Source organism: Danio rerio, chromosome 12, assembly GCF_049306965.1.
Source record: "Danio rerio strain Tuebingen ecotype United States chromosome 12, GRCz12tu, whole genome shotgun sequence".
Taxonomy (NCBI): Eukaryota; Metazoa; Chordata; class Actinopteri; order Cypriniformes; family Danionidae; genus Danio; species Danio rerio.
Genome location: NC_133187.1, coordinates 28,209,222 through 28,231,662, shown reverse-complemented (window position 1 = coordinate 28,231,662; position 22,441 = coordinate 28,209,222). Strand labels below are relative to the sequence as shown.

The following is a 22,441-nucleotide window of genomic DNA, read 5'->3' as shown; positions in this document are numbered from 1 at the left end:
CTGTGTGGAGTTTGCATGTTCTCCCCATGTTGGCACGGGTTTCCTCCGGGTGCAGCGTGCACTATAGATGAATTGGGTAATCTAAATTGTCCATTGAGTATGTGTGTGAATGAGAGTGTGTTGCAACTGGAAGGGTATCTGCTGTGTGTTTCCCAGTAATGGGTTAAAGCTGGAAGGGTATCCACTGTGTAAAACATGCTGCATAAGTTGGCAGTTAATTCCACGGTGTCAACCCTACATTAATAAAAGGACTAATCCGAAAATGAACTTAATGAGATTAAATCCCAGCAGACACACCACATTATAAGATGTAAATATTAGATTAGATATAGGTCTTGACATCAGCTGACCAAAATTCATTGTCTAGCCAGCATCTAAAGACAATGTTATTTTTGACGTCCAATAATGACGTAAAATGATGTTGATATTTGGTTGATTTTAGGTTGTTAGAAAGTGACCAAAATCCAACATCAAGCCAACATTTAGCGTCATATTGACGTCAAATACTGATATTTATTTGTCAGGTATGGCAAACAAAATCCAACTTCTGATAGACGTCATAATGGTAACGTCTACACAACATCAAGCTGTAACATAATCAGACATAGATATTTGGTTGATTTTAGGCTGGATATTGGCCTGACATTGGGTTCTGACGTCAACCTGATTTTTATTTCCAAACAAAATGCAATGTCCCCACGTTGTTGGTATACAACATCTATCTGATGTCATGTAGACATCCTGTGCCCGCTAGGATTTGTCAAAAATCAGGAAATCAGGCAACAAATTAAATACAACATAAAAATGTATCCTAATAAATAAAACGATTAATAAGTCTAACTCCTATTTAAATGATTAATGACCAAATAATGCTGAAACTGTTTTAAAATGAAAGCTCATTAAAGTATATGCTTTTCATGATCCACCAACTTCATACCTAAATCAAATAAACAAGTCTCCATAATTATCCATCTGACAGATCCCCCAGGAATAAGCGGCTTGCTAAACATTTATTTATACACCATAAGAGCACAATTAATCATTTAATTTTGCAATATGCTCTTGTGGCACCTGACTCCCCCCAAAATAACTCCTTTAACAGCTCCCGTCACATTTTGAGGGCATTTACAGATAAAGCTCAGTGGGACTGCTGGGCTGTTTATTTTTAGAGGGTCTATCAGCATCATTTGGATGTGGCTGTGGATTGACAGGACAAGTGTGGCCAGCAGGATGAAGGAAAGAGGTCTGGATCTAGACCACACACCCCCACCCTCTGAGCCGGCATTCCTCTAAGAGAGAGACAGAGGCGTTTTGGCTTCCTCCCGCCTACTTTTTGCTCTCCCCAAACGTGGTTGAGGCCCACGGGGTGTGAATCCCCACTGATCTCTCAGGACTGACAGACGCTCTGCAGGCGGGTTGAGCCACAGAAGGAAGACTGGACATCCAGGCATGGGACGAGACTATTAAAAGAATAAAATAAATATTAAAAGAGATTTATTGAAATATAAGGAAAATGGTAGCAGAGGAGGTGGTGGTGACCCTGTCAGGAGGTGCGCCGTGGGGTTTCCGATTACAAGGAGGAGCCGAGCACCAGAAACCTCTGCAAGTGGCAAAGGTAAGAGGACGCTGGATGGATACCTCAATCGTTTTAATGAATGGATGCTTAAACCTCACTGAAAACGTTGAAAGTGAAATTAGTAATCAGTTTGGCTTTTGTTTGTGAGCACTATGGGGCTGTTTATGTACCAAAAATCTTCTTATCTTCTTATACATTTACAACATGAATGCTTTGATGACATTTTAAAATTCTTTAGCAGCCCCACAATACTAAATAATGTCATTTTAGTTAATTTGTCAGAAATTTACAATAACTAATTAAATGTAAGAATCAATTTTTATATATCTGTAAGACTGAATGACCTTCACAACACAAAAATTTAAATTATGTGTGTATATAAGAATTTTATATGCATATACAATACATATAATATATATATACAGTTCTCAGCGTAATTGAGTACACCCCATTTTAAAAAGAAATATTTTTTTATCCATTTCTCAGTGAATATAGTGAATGTATTTTGGTGCATTTAAACAAACCAGTTTTATTCAACAGATATATTAAATAAAAAATAATTGAATCACCAAACATATTTAGAAATTGAAAGATAACATAATTAAAATCAAGCTAAAAAAATGTATGTGTATATATATATATATATATATATATATATATATATATATATATATATATATATATATATATATATATATATATATATATATATATATATATATATATATATATATATGTGTGTGTGTATACCTACAAAGTTCAATTAAATTTTTCAATTTTTTTTTTGCTTCTCTTCATTTTCCTCTTTTTAAAATTTGTATTTAATATTTTTCTATATCATATAAATTTGGGTCTACTAGTTTTTGGACCAATATTGTAAGTTATTTTGTTATATTGTAAGTTATTTAAGCTTCAGATTTGGCTTCAGTACTGACTAATCTAATGTATATGACCAAATATAAAATTGTATAGCTGCTTATTAAAAAAGATTAATTTACAAGCACTGTACATGGATTTTATTGAAATTTAAATATTTACATATACATATTTTTTATTAAATAAAACACCATATACGCAACATTGGTCTTATGCTGTGTGGTTATCTTAGCGCATGGGTCCATTATTATTTATTTTTATCCAAAAACCATTAGAATAATCAGTAAAGATCATGTTCCATAAATATATTTAGTCAATTTCCTACTGTAAATATATCATAACGTATTTTTTATTAGTAATGATAAGACTTATTAGAGCTTAATTTGGACAAATTTAATATATTTACTTTTTATTTTACCTAAATAGTTAAATCTCAGCTAAAAACTCTCATATCCAATCAAACCTTATTCATTAGACTTTCAGATGATGTACAGTAGAAATCTCAATGAAGTTCAACCAAAACTGGGCTTTACATTTACTCACCCTTCACTTGCCACAAACTTGTTAGGAGTTTCTTTTGTTGAACAGAAAATAATATAATTATGAAAATGCTAAAAACTTGTAATTATTGACATTTGTTTTTACCTTCCCTGGATGTCAATAATTACAGGTTTCTAACATTCTCCTAAATATATTCTTTTATGTTCAATGGAAAAGGGAAACTAATAAAGGTGTGAAACCACTTGAATGTGAGTAAATGGTGAGCAAATATAATAATTTTGGGGGAAATTATCTCTTTAAGACTTTAAAACAAAATTATGGTATTTAGAAGTCAGACACAGAAAATAAAACGTATGATGTAAACCTAATCAGACTGAAGTGTTTGCTGGAATGTTTGTTCCGCATGTGTCAGAGAAAAACATCTATAACACCTGATAAGAATAAGTGTTAGTGTTGTGAGACACATGGCCCATGCAATGTGTGAGGAAGTCCAGAATTTATTTGGTTACTCATGAAGTACAGTCATATTTGGTGTCCTTTAAATGTTCATTGCATTATCATGTTTCAATGCCTAAAATGCAGTTCATACTGTACCAATTTTACATTTTAATATAGGCAAACAAAATACCATCATGTCCTGTTTGAACTATAGCAAGCACTTATGTTATCTGCTGATAAATGCAGCTCAAGAGCATTTTGGCCATGCGCTGCGAACATTCCTGCTCCACAGATAAATCTGCTAGGCTTCATGGTGCATCTCTTCACTCTTATCTAATTACCAGCTTTTGTTCGGCTGCCTCTGGAATCCAGATCTTTCAAGGAAGCATTCACACACAGTTTGGTATAAATGAGGATGTTATTTCAGGACTGAGTAGAATTACAGCCACAGTGTCTACTTATAAGCGCACTATGCCCCATTTGTTAAGTGACAACTGTGTGCAATGCATTTTCCCTGATCTAAAGGCTATTTTGGATGGGTGAGCGATGCCAGAGACGTTCTAGTCAACTCTTTCCATGTTCGGAGGAAAAAGACATCAGTCATATATGTTTATTCAGAGAAATATATTTTTATTTAGGTAAAAAAAAACGTTCGTCCAGCTGTAGGGAGTTTCCATCTTCATTTCAAGGTCACCTCTGCCCACTCTCATCTGTTATTTACAGCAGGGCCTTTTTTCCATGACCATCTACTTTTAATTGAGCTATTCTGATCCAGCCGGATCTCTGATTGCTTCTTTTAATCCTGGCATCTAGAACGACCTCGGTGACTCTTGCTCCGTTAGCAAAATGTCCTGGCAATGTTTTGAAAATGACATCAAGTGCGTCCTCATATTAACTTATAATGTAAATGCATTCGTGCTCCAAAATCCTTGGCTTTCTAAAATGATACAGATCCACTTCTTTAGTACTAAATTAGATCATCGACTTCTCAAAAACACACACTCATTCGGAATGCTTAGCGACTGAGTGACAACTGACTCTTTACAATGGTTGAGCACTTTATTTAGGCTATGTGAAGAACACATGGTGAATGCATGGCATGCGCTGGTTCAGGTCTGCCAATAGGCAACAGCTGCCTTGGCACCAGCTGCACATGTTGTTCCCCCTACTTGCATTCTCAGACCATTTGATCGGCAATAAAAAGGTAAATGGGCCAAGCTTTCATCTACGTTGTTCCTAATTTGTGTTCCCAGTGTTCACGGAAAAGCAAATTAGAATAGTGTTTGGAGTTTTTGTAAAGATTTATGGTATTGCGCATTTATTTTTGTCCAAGACACAAAAAGCAGTTCTTAAAATTAGATGTTATATAAGACCAAATACCCTGAGCTGTTCTAAACCATTAATCCCTTTAAGCATTTGTAGATGAAAATGCATCCTTACAAACATTGCTGCTTAATTCATCAAAGTAGATTTGATGTGTGTGTAAAGAGCCTTTGAAAGCAAGAGGTTAAGATAGGAATGTGGCCAGATTTTTCGCTTCGTGCGTGCTGATGAAGTGAGTGTCTCACATTTGACAGATGACCTCAGGACCTGCACTTGAGATGTTATTTGAAGGTGGGCAAACGGCCAAAAAACGAACTTTCTCTTTTAACACACTGTAGCTTAATCCTTGTAATCTGATAGAAAAAGCAAACAAAGGATAAGGTCTAAATAATGTGTAGTGAAATTATTTGATTCAATAACAGTAAAGTTATTTACAGTTAAAACGATCCTTTTTACCCAATGAGGTAATAAGTGCCTAAAGTGATGGTGTGGAAATGCAGCTGACACTGGCACATACTAGACCACTCACTTTTTATTTATAATTACACTTACATTTTTATATAGTTTATTTTTATTTGTAAGAAGAAGAAAATAAACCAGATAATGTGTATTGCACCATCAACTGTAATTTAGAGGTTTTTAAAAGCAGAAAAATTCCCTTTCTGGAAACCTGGCATGGGACAGCTGTTTCAAACTCCAAAATAAACTCCAAAAAACTTTGTTTCAGCTTTAAATAAATTTTTTTTTGTAAACAAGCTCAAGTCCAGGGGTCTCAAACTCCCAGCCCACGGGCCATTTACACCCTCCCCCTCCTTCTGGCCCACAATTATAACGTCAAAAATATAACAAGATTTGACCCCCCAAAACAAATGTTTTTAAATCGCTATCATTGTTGTGGATATAGACAATTGATGTTTTGACCCCCCACCTTGGATGTTAAAAGTACTGCACTATATTATACTGTATTTTAGTTTTGTTTTTTTCTCAGCGTGCGGTTGAGAGTAAATCACATGCCGATTATTTCTGTGGCTGATTTAAACGGTGCTTTATTTTTACTAAAGCTCTAAAAATAACAAGTCGTTTGATTATTATCAGTTTTATACCACTTGTATTTTGTTAAAAAAACACTTTTTCATGGCTTGCACGTTATGCTGGTGGTGTAACAAATATGCTAATTTTGCTAATATTCCATTCAAATGGTCTCATTTAATAGATTTCTCTCATATGCGTATTGAGATTTCTATGAAACTATGCACATTTTACTGCTGGTTGAACTGGACATAGTAAAGTAAATGTGAATATATACTTACTTTTACCTTTTTTTGTTGTAGTTTACAAAAAAGAAAGACACAAAGAAGACCAATTGCCAGTAAAGTCAGTATTACCAAAACTGCTCCTGCTGTTCTTATCTGTTAAAGTTTTGGTAAAGCAACAGTTGGTTGGGACAGAATGATGATAATTATTATTATCATTATTATAACTATTTCAATGTCAAAATGCTAATTTAAACAGCTATAGATATATTTCAGCAGTTGTGTGAAGCAAAACATGTGCTTATTTGTTGATTTGTGACAGGTAATGCTTGAATTATAAACATCATGTCTGTTGTCCTAAGATGCACCAATAGCGTCACTTTTTTTTTTCTTATACTTGAATGTTAAAGCGGCCCTCCTATGAATTGTCAGTCACTGAAATGGCTCCCCGTCAATTTCAGTTTGAGACCCCTTCCCTAGAGTCAAACAGTTGAGTCTTACTATTCTTGAATCCATTTAGCTGATCTTCATGTCTGATAGGAGTACTTTAAGCTTAGCATAAATCATTGAATTAGATTATATCATTAGCAACTTACTCAAAAACGTCAAAAAAGAGTTTAATTTTCTTAATTATTGCTTGACTCTTCCGTAGTTAAAGTGTGTACTATTTTCAGCTACAACAAGAGTGAACAACCATAAATAATTGGATAGATGCAACTATTGAGATCTATACAATGGAAAAAAAAAATCACTTCTGTAGTTAATTTAAAAAAGGATATATTCTTGGGAAAATGAAGGAAATGGTATGTATATATACATACAAGTTAGAAGACGTGATTTTGTTGCTATAAACAAATAAAAGATGCTCAACTGATAAATATTTGTTAATCTGTGTGTACAGTGTACGTGTATGGTTATATATACTGTATTCACATTGTATTCTGTGTTATCCCCATGTGTATAATGAAGGTGATCATTTGAGATTATTCTGAAAGGAATTATATTATGATTTAAATCTTTTAATTTTTTATTTATTTTTATTTTATTTATTTTTTTGCTATTTTTTCTATTTTATAGTTTAACAATATTTGAGTACTATGTATGGTTAGTACTCCTGACAATAATGTATGTAAATTGTATGTCGCTTAAGGTCACATGAGACTCAAATGTACTTTGAAATATTGTATGGTTGTACACAACTGAGTGTTAACAATAAACATAAAATAATAAAAATGAAAAGTTGGTATTTTGTTGGATGATATGGCTAGGAACTGTCAATCTGGCTTAATTCAATTCAGTTCATATTTATAGCTATAGTGCTTTTACAATGAAGATTGTGTCAAAGCAGCTTAACATAGAAGTTCAAGTAAATTGAAATTCTAGTAATGATGATGATCAAGGAACTGCATGGCTGCAGCAGGTGGAATAACATTGCATATAGTGTAAAAGTGCTCCTGCTAGACCTGGAAATCCGCTAAATTGATTTAAAAAAGGGAAAACTCAACAGATTAAGTGTAGAAGAGTTGTAAAATGAAGGTTCATTCAAATTTATGCAGAGAACAAATGCTTTGAATTAAGTGTAGCACTATTTTGTAGACACTTGATAAACTGTTGAGGCGTTATCATGGTTAGTGAGTGTCCAGCACTGGAAAAATACAAAACTGTGATGTGAGTCCATCACTTGCCACTCAGAAACATAGATAACCTATTGCCTTTAAGGTAACAGTATGAAATGCAGCCTAAATTATGCAGGCCCGTAGCCAGGGGGGGTTTGGGTGGTTTGAAATACCCACCCCTCACTGACAAAGTTGCAGAATTTTCCCATACACAAGCTCATTTGCCCTATTTTAACTGGTATGCCATAATAAATTGTGAAAATAACCATCGAAATTGACTTCAAGACCAGAATCCTCTTTTGGCTGTTGCTTCAGTGTGAATGAGGAAAGTTGAATGTGCTGGCCACTTTGTGTTTGCCTAATAAATGACAATAGGCTAGTTTTTAATCTAAAACTTAAACAGCATCCCATTTTTCTAATAATATATATGATGCAATAAATTTGTATTTGAAAAATAAGTTCTTATTCTCATATATTTTTCGTCTAAATCCTTAGGAAATGTTTTTAGTACATCAAAAAATGTGGTTGATGACCATCTGACAAGCTAATCTAGCAAAAAAATTGTGATTAAAAAGCATTTAAAATTGAAAATGAGGTGAATAACTGCAAAAAGGTCCATATTTTAAAAAAAAGAGCCACACCTTTCATCAGGCTGGTGACGGGCCTGTTATACTAAACAGATCCAGTCCTACACTCACTTAATGTTTACTAGTCAAGTAAATAAATGATTATAAATGTTTGTGCTTTACCCTTCTCTCACTGAAACTCTCCAAGAGAAAGTTTGTGCTGACTCTGTCTCCCCCTGCTGTTAAAGGTGAGGAAGCGCAGTAAGGCCTGCAGGGCTGGACTCAGAGAGACAGATGAGCTGCTGTCCATCAATGATGTGTCTTGTGGAAGTCTGTCTCACGCTGAGGCCATGAATCTGATCGATAGCGGCAGAGGAACCCTCCATCTGCGAATCAAAAGGTCAGATATCATTACCATGAGAAGCTGCTATAAAAGTCATACTCCAGATAATCACTGTGCTTTCCTTTCAGGGCCCCGGCTCCATATCAGTCAGTGGTACTTGTGGGTCGTGCTCCCTCCCCTCGAATTGATAAGGAGTACCGGGCAGCCTTGAGAGCCCTGTCGCCTCCACTTTCCTCGAAACCATCCGGTGTCAACAGAGCATCGCTCATGTCCCCCACTGGCCTGGAGTGGCTCACATCTCCTCCAGACAGCGAAGCTTACTATGGAGAGACAGACAGCGACGCAGATGTGGCAGCTCAAGAGAGGCAGCGCAGGCAGAAGCGCCGAAGCCCCAGTACTTCTCCTGCCAAGATCCCTGGCCAAACCTCACCCCAGGAGGAGGAGACTTCGGGATTGAGTGGCTATGAGAGCACACAGGACGTCATGTACCCTCAAACTCAGAGCTGGCCTGTACCTGATGTAGAGGGAATGGGTACTCTGCAGAAGCAGGTTATGCATGGGGTGGCCCGCAGAGAGGTGGTCTTCCAGCCCCAGCAGAACGAATGGTCACAACAGGGGGAAAATTCTTCCGAGAATTCTGACCAAAGTCCATCTGGAGCTGCGGAAGTGGACAGTGGCTTCCAGGAGCCCCCCACTGTCCCACCTCCACTTGTGTCTCCTGAGCGGGCTAAAGAAGCTCTCATGCTGGCATCCCACAGACAGATGGTGCCCATGGTAGGCCCTGTGGACAACCCAGTGGACGAAGAACTCACTGTTACATACATGGACAAGGCCCGGCAAGCCAGTGAGTACCAGTCATCCTTTTAAAATAGCCCATATGTACAGTACATTCTTAAAAACAAAGGTTCTAAACTGTGATGTTTACACTGATGCCACAGAAAAAACTGTTTTGGTTCCTCAAAGACCTGTAACTACCTTTCTTTTACTGTGCATAACATTTTAAGAATCTAAAGAACCCTTTTCCAAAACAAAGAACCATTGATGCCAATGAAGAACCTTTATTTTTAGGAGTGTGTGGTCAGTTGTTTTTAAAAGTCTCTTTCAGTCATCAAGGTTGCAATTATTTGAGCAAAAATGCTTTATGCATAGTAATATTATAATCTAAAAATAACGTTTCTAAATGAGTATAAGAATATACAATATCAAATGTTATTTTATGACATTATAGTCATGTGACCATATGGAAATCACTATGTTGACTTGGAGAAAACAACTTCATAATATTTGGATGGTAAATAAACCATAAATTGTCATTACTCGAAAAGAAAAATAGCTAATTTGACACATTTTTAAAGATATCATAAAGGAATTGAACAAATCCATTAAACCAATGCCAAAGTCATTAGTTTAATAACAACTAATTAAAGCAAAAACACACAATTAAATTAAACAATTGACCTTCACTAAATGGTGCATTGAATAAAAGTGTCTGCTAAATGATAAATTTAAAGCAAACCATTATTAAATAATTTAATTAAATATGAATTTTGAGTAATGCATAATACAATTGTGTTCTTTATTAAATGAGTATAACATTTGCTCAGCTTTTCTCAGCCTATATCTCTTTCTGCCATTACCTCATATATTATTTGTGGACTGTGTTAAATTTAACTTCTGGAAATCCTCTAGAGAGAATTCAATATCTAATGTCAAGGAGGAGTGTGAATCTGGGCCTGGAGTGGTACAGTGATATTTGATCAAATGAAGTCAGAAATCTAGTCTATTGATACTCCATTCTGCACAACGTAAGCTGTGAGGTGCAACATGACTCTTGAAACAGAGATCTAACTTTTTTTGTTTTTTGTTTTTGAAACGACACAAAGAAATTTTCTTGTCAGAAAGTAGTGATTTCCAAAAGAGTTTAGTTTGCAAGTCTTGAGAACTATGGGTTTACAGTCTGAATTAATGAAAAAAAAATAAAGTAAACAATTAGTTTATTAAGACAAGTTCTTTTTTGTGAATGATGTTGAATGAACTTACAGAGTCAGTGTTGATATAACATCTGACCTGCTACGCCAAGCTGATTTGACTAGTAGGATATGTTCTTGAATTAACACTGTATGTTGATCCTGGAACAACATTACAGTTGTTCAATCAGAATTAAGGGATTTGTTTACTGTTTATATTAAGTTTAGGCTTACGGTTAGGTATATGCACTTCAACATGAGTGTTATCCAGCTATTATTCCCTGATTTTTGGAATAATTTACAGTTATGGTTGGATTTAGAGGTAGGGAATATGAATTATTTTCAAACAAAATTGATGTTCCAGGATCAACATAGATGTTAATCCACACTGTAAAACCCAAAAAGTCAAGGTAACTCAAACCATTTGAGGAAACCGATTGCAACAAACCATTTAATTTTAAAAACTAACCCTAATGAGTACTGTGAACTTTGAACGAAGCAATTTGAGCACAGTAAAACCCAATAAATGGAGAAAACTCAAACCAACTGAGAACTGTATAAAACCTAATAAACAACTCAAACCGTTTGAGGAAACCAATTTCTACAAATCATTTGAGTTAAAAAATTTATATGAGTACTGTGAACTTACTCCTTTGTAAGTAAAAATAATGAGGTATTTAATTAACTCATTACATTCAACACTGAGTTCAAAACTCTTTTTCATATGAGTAGATTTAACTTCCAGTAAATTTTGAGTTACAGTACTTCACTCATTTCATTTGGTAAAGTTAACTGTTGGGTTTTACGTTGTACAATTAAAGATACACATTTGCTTCATTGGTTATACAGCCTAAGATCAGGGTATGGCTCAATGGAAATAATCATAGTGTGGGATTTGTAATTGAGCTCATTCATATGTTTGTGATGGGGGTTCCTCATGTCCCGCTGCTGAGGGATTTACAGGGCACTGGAGGAGGGCTGGACAAAAATGAGCAAGAGTCTATATTGGTCCGTTGACTCAGGCCTATAATACAGTCCTCTGTTGCATGCTGGGAAAGGCATGTCCAGTTGCTTTAAAGTGTCAGTGATATTGCATTCTCTCCATGTAAACTGTTCAGTCTGTGCTAATAATGTGATTTTCAGAGCCAAGAATGATCTTAATTAAAATATATGACGTGTTTTTTTGTTTTTTTGCATACTATATTCTTACAGTATTACGGACTCATAAAATCATCAATCAATTGGTTTGTACAGATACTATCCAATCTGTGCAGTGTGTTACTTTTAAAAATAGAAAAAGATTGGTAAAACTGTTTGTTTTTTCAGACAGTTTTATGCATGCCAGGACAGTAGTACTGTTTTTTTAATATTACTGTTCACTTTTACTTTCATTAAGTAATTGTATTTTGCATTGCTTAAGGTTTTATATTAACCAATTTTTTTGAGTGTGATACGCTTTAAATACTAGATGCAGCTTCCTGGAAAGATAGAGCGACATTGATATCTTAAAATAACGAGATGTGTAAATAAATGAGATGTGCTTAAAGGTGTGAAGACAGAAGGTTGCAGAGCATGCCTGTTATAATTTAATAAGCTGTATAGAGAGAGAAAATGTAACATTTAGAATATTATCTTATTACTGAAGGAAATGAATGGAAATAAACAAATACAGACAATCTTAGCATTTAATTAGTTCATTCCTCTATAAGGAAAAATGATAAAGCCATCAAAAGAGAGGCAAGTATGAGCTTTGTACAGTGCATTTGAAAATAAGAAGAATCAATTACAGAAATATAATCAAACCAAAAGTTACAGGGGGGAAAAGGAACTAAAGTGGCGCCAAAGCACAGAACTAAACAAAACCAACAGCCAAATAAACTAGAACACAAGATCCCTCTAAACCAGTGGGGGGCAAACTTTTTAGACCCAAGGGCCACATCAAGTATTGCAAACCAAGTGAAGAGCCACATGTCAAATTCTTCAAAAATAACTTTTATTTATAGTAGCAGTATGCATGGATTATAAAATATTGGACAGAAACATGTCACATTAACACAAAACTGATTTTTAAAAAAAATATTATCAAGTCAAGTTTACAAGTCAAATTAATTTGCAATGCTATTTATATTTACTTAATCATAATAAAACAATAAAATAGTCTCTTATAAAATATAATAATAATAATAATAATAATAATAATAATAATAATAATAATAATAATAATAATGTAATAATTTTTACAGTGGAGAATAGAAAAGATATTGTCTGATAGAAAAAAATTCATATTAACATAGTTACTATTCAGTCAAATTTACAATATTGTAATTAGCAAAGCTTTTAGAATTTACAGATTTATCATCATAAAACTTGATGAAACCACAAATCTTTGATAAAATAACTTTAAGCGGATGAAAAATATATTTTATGACAAAAAGTAACACATTTAACCAGCAATTTTGTATATAATTTGAGTCAAATGTACAACAATCTCATTTGAGCTTTTATTAATAAGCTCATATCAATCATAAAACTATGAGATAAAATGGAAGAAGAATCTTAGTCTTTGTTATTTCAAGTCATGTTATTATGAGTGTGTTAATGTGAATAATAAGCCTGGTGCCCTCTCTTCGCAAGGGTGTCAAAGTCTGGAGCCTGCTACAGCAAAAACGCGAGGCGTGAAAGAGACATAAGCAGCGCACAAAACCCTCGTGGCCGTTAGTAAACCATTCAAAAGAGGCGCCTCTTAATGCATAAAGCGTGTTCAGTGGGATCAGCCTGACTTATATTCAGTCATTAACAGTCAAGTGCATTTTAATATCCAAGAGTGTGTTCTAATTTTACTGGTTGCGCTAACTGTACCGTGTGAAATACTGCCACCACATGGCGTTCACCTGTAAATGCATCATTAATTTACTAATTCTGAAATGAGCGTACACAGCACAAACCCACACACACAGCACTGAACAAACAAGGTGTGCTGGTCAAATTGCAAGTCTGCTGAACAAAGCCTGATTGGTCCATGAGGAAATGCCCTACTAAGGAGTTACAAAAATCCAAACCATAACAACGCCTTATCTGATAATAATGTCAGCTAGTGTGCACAGAGAATTTGTAGAAAAAGAGGAAGTATGTTTGGGTACAGTAGCCGAAGGTCTGAAAAATGATAGAAAAATGACTAGGGATGTAACGGTATTGTAAATAGTGTCATACCGCAATAGCAATTTTTTTCAATATTACCATAGTCGCATGACTCGATAAAACTATAGGTCTTCTGAGAAAATTTGCTCAGGCGAATGAAGCGAACGGGAGGTAGTGGAAACTACAATTCCCATCAGCCCAGGCGTGGCCATCATCCTTTGCGGTCTGTTGTCGCTACAGATCCAGTAATGCGGAAATGGAGTGTGCTGCTAGTAGCGGGGATGAAAAAGAGCTGGAAATGATCGAACCTAAAGCAGGTTTTAAATCGGATGTGTGGAAGCATTTCGGTTTCTCTCTAAAAAGAGGAGGGGGGGTCTTTCTGAGAAGACCTATAGTTTTATCGAGTCATGCGACTACGGTAATATTGAAAAAAATTGCTATTGCGGTATGACGGTATTTACAATACCGTTACATTCCTAGTCACTTGTCTATCATTTTGCAGACCTTCGGCTACTGCACCCAAACATACTTCATCTTTTTCTACAAATTCTCTGTGCACACTAGCTGACATTATTATCAGATAAGGCGTTGTTATGGTTTGGATTTTTGTCGCCGCGCGCGTACTGAATAGCGGTGTTGTCACGCGCCTACTGATGGGTGGGACGGAGGGTGTGTCGCGTCGCTGGGGCACTTTTGATCATTTTAGAAGGGAACTTTCTATCCAAGACTAAAAAGGGCATGTGCACTGCACAGGTTGAGCCCTATGTGTGAACTAACCTGCAAGTTGGGGAATACGACTAATAACAGTCATGGGGACTGCAGAAACACATCACACTGTTCAGATTGATGCAGACATTGACTTGTACCGCAAAGAGACCTCTATCTCACTCATGGATTGTCCTCTCAAGTGGGGGAAAGACAATCCACAACGTTACCCACTGCTGTCAATCTGGGCCGAGTCATATCTCTGTCCCAGAAACCTCATCAAATGAGAGGGTTTTTTTCTGTTGCAGGGGACATTGTAAATGCCCAGAGATACCAGCTTTTTCCAGATTATAGTTATATGATAATTTTCCTTAAAACCCATCTCTATCTAAGTGAGTGAGTGAGTGATTAAACGTTGAATGTGATGAGTTTTCAACAATACTAAATTGAAACTTTATTTTTTTACATGGTTTAATAATTTTTTGTTATTAAAATTGAAAAATTAAAGTTCCTGTTTCAAAGCTTACAGATAGATGGCTAATTTGTATGTCATTGACACTTTTGGCACTTTTTTGGGGGTATTTTCATTAGTTTTGTTTTTCTTGTAAATGATATAATAAATACCGTACCGTGCCATTCATACCGAGGTATTACCGTACCGTGAAATTCTGATACTGTTACATCCCTACAAATGACGAATGCTTCTAAACTCCACCTGTTAATAACAGCTGTGTATAAATTACTTGATTCAGGAAATCAAGATTCAGGAGTTGTTGTGCACCTCCGGAATATAATTCTTGCATTGCATCGGGGATACCCAGAGTTCTGTTTATCGAATCATTCATTCGTACCTAAAAAATTACTAATATTTTTGACATTAAAGAAAACCTTCTCCTGACCATTTTTGTATTGAACACACATGGAATTAGTTAGATATTCCAAAATAGGCCTATACACTACAAAACAATAACAACAATAATTTTGTAACCTATTAAAGTTATTAAATAAATAAAAAATAAGTAAGTAAATAAATAAATAAATAAATAAATAAATAAATTTAAATATAATAATAATAATATTTTTTTAGTTTTTGAAACAATGAATTTAAAATCATTATTCAAACAATAATTTACAACGAATGCTGCTTGTTTTTTTTGTGTTTTTTTTTTTGCTTTTGATTTTTTAAATTCATTTCAATATTAAAGTAACTACATTTAAATAAATAAAAAACATTTTGAGACATCTGATGTCAGTGTGTTCCAGCCTTGGTTGAGAACATGTAAATTGGTTTAGAAGCTTTTATTTGTAGAATAAACAAATACTTTTGGTTTATAATATCTATTTCTAATGAAGCCAATATCATGTGCCTCTAGTCGCTATTCAGTGATCTGACATCTTATCCTTCTCAAAGGTTAAAAATCTGACCTTAAATATGAGATGGATACACAGGTGTCAGTGTGATGTAGTTATTGATGTGATGAGGATTAGGAGTCTGTTTTTCACATTTCTTCTTATAGCAAGATAAACACATTTTGGAAACTTCACTGGAGTCAAACAATATATCTTGTGTCTGTAACTGATGGGGTGCTAATTCCCCACTCCAAGGCCTTAGGGAAGGGTTTCTCTTCAGCTAATATCACCCTGCCGACAGTCTAAAGGTCACTTTCCTTTCCAAGACCCTTTAAAAATTATATAATAAACATGTTTTAGAGTTTAATTATGTATCTCCACTGAGAGTACTCTGAATATTCAGAACTTTTTGTTTGTGAATTCTTTTATGTGGGTTTTGTCTTGGGACATTAGTGAGTAGAGGAGTTCATGTCAGCTGCTCTTTTCTGTCACACTGTTAGTGGTGAAAATACAGAATAAGCCAGGCTATTCAGACAGCCTTGGTAAGAGGAGAAGATGAAGTGTGCGCACCTGTTATCGTGACAGCATTGTGGGAGGTCGAAAGAGCATGGTATGAAATATTGTGGATGTGTGATTACCAGCCGATATTACATTTCTCTCAAAATAGTGAGCAAAGATTAAATAGCTTTTGTGGAGAAATTAATTTTAGTACTGTAGTAATTGGCTTGTAATTGTCAAAATGTGTGTAACAAGTGAGTGATAAAGTGATAAAATATTTAATTTTATTTGGTGATTACAGTCAAATTGCCTTAATTGGCACTTCAGAGTCTCAAAAACATTTGATTGGCAGTACTTGTTTCATAGTCGGTTTAAAGTGATTGCGGTATTGTTAAACATGTTAGCGTGATCCCACATGACGCTCAGCTTAAGCCAGCCTATCCAGAAAGAGGTTGAGGTGTGCCCAAACAGGTGGGAAATGACCGTTAGCTCTGTTCACTGACTAAAATAGCTTGAATGACATAATGGGGTTTCTTTGAGCTTGTGACAGGGTCTTGTGGTTAGACAAAAGGTCCTTTAAAAGGCCTGACCTCAGGCTACGGACTGGTTGATTTCGTACCAATGTGGGCAGAGCACCCAATTATTGCTGGCTGTTCTCCACTCTTGTGTTTGCATGTGTCCTGCCAGTAAGGCTGGCTTGGGATCACAGTTTTTACTTTGAACAACATGAGAAGCTTCACATTGCCTGGAGAGGTTGAGCATGAAGGACACATCTATGCAGGTAATCTACAAGGGCTTTTGTTTAACTTTAGAATGATAGGGGGATTGTTTTATGTTGAAGTTATTTAAAATTGTAGATAATTTTTAATGTGAAAGGTGGCCAAGTTGATGTATAGAGAGATGTTATTTACATAGTTCATAAGGTTAGTTTTGACTTTTGTGGTTCTTGCTAAGCTTGTTTTACTTATCAGCTCAATTATTTCTTATGAAGCCTAATTTTATGTCACATGTATTGATGCCAAGAAATGTGTAATGATTAACCTGTGTTTGGTCATTTCTAATGTAGGAGTACTGGACAGGAGTATTCTTTTATAATTGAAAGTATATATTTTTAAGATAATTTATTATTGCTTGCTTTTAATGAGCCAGAGTTTTTAAAATAATTGATTGGGGGTGTTTAAATTTAGTATTTAATTGTAATGAGTGTGTTTTCTTCTTTTCATCTTTCTATGTATTTGTTTGTAAAGCACTTTGGGCAGCCGTGGTTGTATAAATGTGCTTTGAAAATAAACTCATGTTTATGTCTTCATATGGACTTTTTCAATGAGAATTTCTTGACTTTAATGCTGTGTTCCATTGTTAAAACCCTCCATATTAGAAAGAGAATTTCATTGCAAAAATACTGTCCTCTTTAGAGCTTTTCTGCTTTATGGTTATAGACATTTTTTACCCTGTGTTTTAAAAAAGATCTTGGATCCCCAGGGGTTACTTGCTCAACCTGTTAGAATGTGATTGGCTATTTGTAGAGAAGGATGAGCTCAGTAGTTTACCATGAGGATTTTGAAGCCAAACATTTCAGCATTTAACCAACCTAGTGTCTAATATCAGAGCTAATCTGATTCACCTGGAAAATGTGTTTTAATTTACTGCAATGCCAACTTAGTTGAATAAAATTGTGACTTTATGTGTGATGTCTTTGTATGTGTGACTTTGTTTGATGTTGCCAATTCATCGGAGGCACTGTTATATAAACGTATAGACTCATCCAGACAAGGCCTGCTAAAAGGCCTATAAAGCCATACTTCAAAACAGAATGGAGAATGGAATATATGTAATGTGGTGCCTAAATTAGAGAAATTTAATTATAAAACTATAAAATTAGAGTCATTAATTATAATTACACTGTATTTCTTACTTGTTGGTCTACATTATTTATTTATTTTTATATTCTTTCTCCCCAGAGCTTCACAGAGGTGAGAGTTTACAAGACAAGCAGGTGAAGGAGGCCCGATCCAAGTGTCGAACCATTGCTTCTCTCTTGACAGATGCTCCTAACCCCCACTCTAAAGGTGTGCTTATGTTCAAGAAGCGACGGCAACGGGCCAAGAAGTACACTCTCACCTGCTTTGGAAGTGTAGACGGAGAAAGCAACAGTAACACAGAAGGAGAAACCGAAGACGAAAGCCTGTTTCCTGGGAGTGAATCTGAGCTTGATGAGGATGGTTTTTCTGCTGCCCCAGACCCTACCTGGGATAGCGGATACCTGGATGTTTTAGACAAGAGGACTTCAGCGTGTATTGTGCCTGATAGAGAAGCAGAGATCAGCCCAGGCTTAAATGCCACTTCAGGAAAAGGAGCCCAGCTTTTTGAACAACAGCGAAAAAGAGCTGAAGAACATGTGTCAAATCTGAATACATTTTCAATGCCACAGCATCAGGGAGACTCAACTCTGACATATACCCCAGTTGCTCCATACACACCCCAAAGTACCAGTTCTCTTAGTACAAGTATGGTGAATGGGGAACCTTTGGTAGTGAGCAGGACAAGTGTAGTGTTATCTTCTCCAGGCCAAACACCTATGCCATCACTGACTGGAGCATTACCAGAGCAAATAGACTCATCAGCTGCAAGCTCCGTGCACAACAGAACTGCCAGGCCTTTTGCCCCTGGATGTGTGAGCAACCGAGCAGCAACTGCTCCAGTTGTCTTCAGGCCCAGCCCTGCCAAAAAGGCTGGATCACAGTCTCAGGCTGTGTCTGTGGCAACTCTCCCAGCTGCCTTCTCTCCTGTTGTCTCAGAGGGGAAGAAAGCCATCTCTACATCATCACTGTATATCCCTGCCAGACCAGCCACATACAATGGTCCTTCTTCTCTCCTCTCTCCTTCCTCAGTCATCTCAAGTCCATTTTCTCCTCCCCCTTCAAATGCTCCACTCTACTCCCCAACCTACTCCAGCACCTCAGCTCCTTTTTCCCCAACAACTTCTCATGTAACATCGTTGAGTTTGCCTTCTGGCATGGCTCAAACTTACTCTCAGCCCCAGGCAATGCCATTCAGTCCTCCACACCCCACAGTCTCTTCTCAATTTCAGCCACCTCCACCAGTCAATGTCCCAGCACAGCCTTTTTCTTCATCATTTATGAATGCCCCAGGTTTTCCAAATGTTCCTGTTCATCCTCCTACATCACTAAATATGCAACCTTCCCCATCCCACAAAGTATCCTTCAACCCATATATCTCTGTTGCATCCACTACACCAGAAACACCAAATGCACCAATTGCCCAACAGTATCCTCTCTCCAACTCCACTGATGGGATCTCTTCTCGAGAGCAACGGCTCTCAGTCCCTGCCGGACGCACTGGCATTCTGCAAGAGGCTTGTCGTCGATCCACTAAGAAACCAATGTTCAGTGCTCAAGAGGAGAAGAAGGCTCCATCTTTCAACCCTGAACTACTGTCTCTAGTGCAAAACTTTGATGACAGGTCCCGTTCGGGTGTAGAGGCTGGGTTTGAGTCTGGCCCTGAGGAAGATTTCCTCAATCTTGGTGCAGAGGCTTGCAACTTCATGCAAGCACAGAAAAACAGGCTGCCACCACCAGTGGCTCCTAAACCAGGTCATCCAGCTCCTGAGATGCCACAGATGCGAGGTAAAGGTGCAGAGCTGTTTGCACGTAGACAGAGTCGCATGGATCGCTATGTGGTAGATAAACAGCCCAAATCTCCAGCACAGCCTCGTGACCCTTCACCTACGCCCTCTCTCCCAGGTAACTGGAAATACTCACCCAACATCCGAGCCCCACCACCCATTAATTATAATCCACTGCTGTCACCTTCTTGCCCTCTAGTGGCTCAGCGTAGCACCAAGGCTAATGATGCTACTAAAGTTGGAGTTAAAACAATGCATGGACACAACAAACAGGGGATAAAGGCTCTAGACTTTGTGAGCAAGCAACCATACCAGCTTAACCCCTCTTTGTTTAGTTATGGAGCAAATCCTCAAAACAATACCACTTGTCAACAACAGCAGCAGAATGGTGTTGGCATAACAGGTCAATTCCTTAACCCACCAAAGCAGGTCCCCATTAAAGCAGGCCGTGTGTATGAAATCAAACGTTTCTCCACACCTACTCCCATGTCTGCACCTACTTCCCTGACCCCTACTGTAATTGCTCCTCGCTCTGCCACAACCCTAGGTGAGCCAATGTGGCGCAGTGATGTCACTTCCCCACCTCCCGTAGCTCCAAGACCTGCTGCACCATTCTCCCCACCTCCTCCTGCTCCAACAGCAGCCCTGCCTGCTCTCCCCAAAATATCGTCTGCAGCAAATTCTGGGCCTATCACACAACCAAATCAAGGGCAAGCCTATACCCCATTCCAGACAGCCAAGCAGTTCAAGAGTGCCCCTGAGCTGAGTCCCCTGTCTGCTGGTGTTCGGTCTTCAGGGTCCGCAAGTGGTCTGAACCTAAGGGTACCCAGACCCCGCTTCTGTACATCAAGCATGGGTCTGCAACCAAATGTGTGGAGGCCTGGCTCCATACATTACTGAGAATCTACCATGACACTAATTGCCACCCTGGGCAAGAGCAGTTCAGTGCTTGAGCTCTGTTCTGCGTAATGAATCTTTCAACTACAGTAATATGATAAAATCATCAGTCAGAGATTTATTTGTGCATGTTCACAACTGTAGCACACACGCCTAACATTAAAAATAGAGTATGCAGCTATATTATAGTGGATGTAAACATCTGTATATGTGTTATTCAGAATGTTGAGATATTTATGTACTGTGCAGACAACATTCTTGTTTCTTAGTTTGCTAATTTCTGTTACACTATATGAATATCCATCAGAAATGCACAGCCACATCTTGTGAGAACAACTAAATAAAATATAAGCAATGATCAGTTTTGACATTATGTACAAGGGGCCACAAGGAAGAAAATGGTAATAATTAATTGTCTTGTTATTTTTTTTCACTTGGGGCCACAAAGATGTATTAATGAACGGTAAGTATACATGGCAGAGTCCTATCAGGTCAGAAGATAATGAAAGGCAGAGTCATTGAAGATTTGTGTACAAGTTGTTTTATAGAATGTTTTAAGACAAGAGTTGTGTTAGAGTCTCAGTGACAGAGAGATAAAAAAAGTGTACGAAGAATGTGGCTTGAAATGAAAAAAAGATGAAGAATCCTCAAGTGGAGAGATGGTACAACGCCCCACCCCCGCACCCTCCTGCTCTTGAATTGCTTTCTCATCTGGCCCCTGCCATGCCCTTTTCATCTGATTTTATGCTTTATTTCTCTAAACATCTCTTGAGGTTGGATTGCAGGCCTGTGTTTGTCTAGAGCATCGCACAAAGCCTTTGCTTCTTGTTTGACGAGGATCAGTATGGATGCTTGATGCATGTGCTCATTTTATCCTCATAATGCTGCGAATGCCAAGGTTTTGACTGAGCATTTAGAGAAGCATGTGAAAACCCCACTGCGGGGTATTGTGCTAGGGCTTTTTCATATGACAGCTGAAAATATACACTAGATGACAAATTCTGAAAGCGCTGGTTTATCTTTATGACATATTATGCGAATGTGACATCTGACCACTTTCCTTGGTGCTTGCTCTCATTGTGAATGATGCTTTTGCCAAAAAGGCATGACATCCATTTCAATCACTTGTGTGAGCTGTTCAACAGCATTTGTGAACTTGTATAGGCCTAGTTGAACATTGCTTGCTTTGCTTTTATCAGAAAATAACCCAATGGCCTTGGTGGAAATGAAAACAATCTGGAATGGTGGGTACCATTTCTCTACTAAGGTTAAGAAGGTTGATTGGAAGTAAAACTGTAATGTACAGTGTTGTTATTCAGGTGATAAAACATGGGAAGGATGTGAATGAAAGGTATGAAGCAAGATATGTAACTTTAAAGCAAGGATAGAGAGGAAAGTGCCTTTTGGTCATTAAATAATGTTCAACATTTTCACGAGTGTGTATTAAAAGGCTCGCCAGAATGTATTTCATGCTTTTACATAGCATTTTAAAAGCTTTGATTCTTTAGTAAATGTGTTATACTTGTGTTAAATATGAGAAAATTGTAATGATATAAAATGAATTACAGTGCTTTATAGTGGAATTATGTACAATGCAAATAGTAAGAGAATGGAAAGTTTAATGGATTTCATAACTCTAAGCTTGTGGAAAGGGTAATATGAGAATGAATTTGTACTGAGTTAATAAAGGGCAACGAAAATAAATGAAAAATGCCAATTGTGATTGTCTGTATGTTCATTTAGTTGTT

The 22,441-nt window shown here is 36.8% G+C and overlaps 1 protein-coding gene across 2 annotated transcripts; it reads left to right on the top strand.

The window, feature by feature from the left end:
- The first annotated feature begins 1,398 nt into the window (after positions 1 to 1,398).
- synpo2lb (synaptopodin 2-like b) lies at positions 1,399 to 22,416 on the top strand. Of its 2 annotated transcripts, XM_001341244.8 has the most exons (4): positions 1,399 to 1,615; positions 8,398 to 8,549; positions 8,621 to 9,336; positions 18,112 to 22,416. In XM_001341244.8, the coding sequence occupies exons 1-4, from the start codon at positions 1,514 to 1,516 to the stop codon at positions 20,694 to 20,696; spliced, it is 3,555 nt and encodes a 1,184-aa protein (XP_001341280.3). In that variant the 5' UTR covers positions 1,399 to 1,513; the 3' UTR covers positions 20,697 to 22,416. The 2 variants fall into 2 exon arrangements, with proteins under 2 accessions (XP_001341280.3, XP_073774604.1); XM_073918503.1 differs by lacking the exons at positions 1,399 to 1,615; positions 8,398 to 8,549; positions 8,621 to 9,336 and adding an exon at positions 16,756 to 16,931.
- Positions 22,417 to 22,441: the final 25 nt, after the last annotated feature.

Excerpts from the sequence above, each read along its gene's own strand:
- synpo2lb (XM_001341244.8), top strand. The coding sequence starts at position 1,514 with ATGGTAGCAGAGGAGGTGGTGGTGACCCTGTCAGGAGGTGCGCCGTGG. Across the intron at positions 8,550-8,620 it reads CTCCATCTGCGAATCAAAAG|GGCCCCGGCTCCATATCAGT; the intron begins GTCAGATATCAT and ends CTTTCCTTTCAG. Across the intron at positions 9,337-18,111 it reads GGACAAGGCCCGGCAAGCCA|AGCTTCACAGAGGTGAGAGT; the intron begins GTGAGTACCAGT and ends CTTTCTCCCCAG.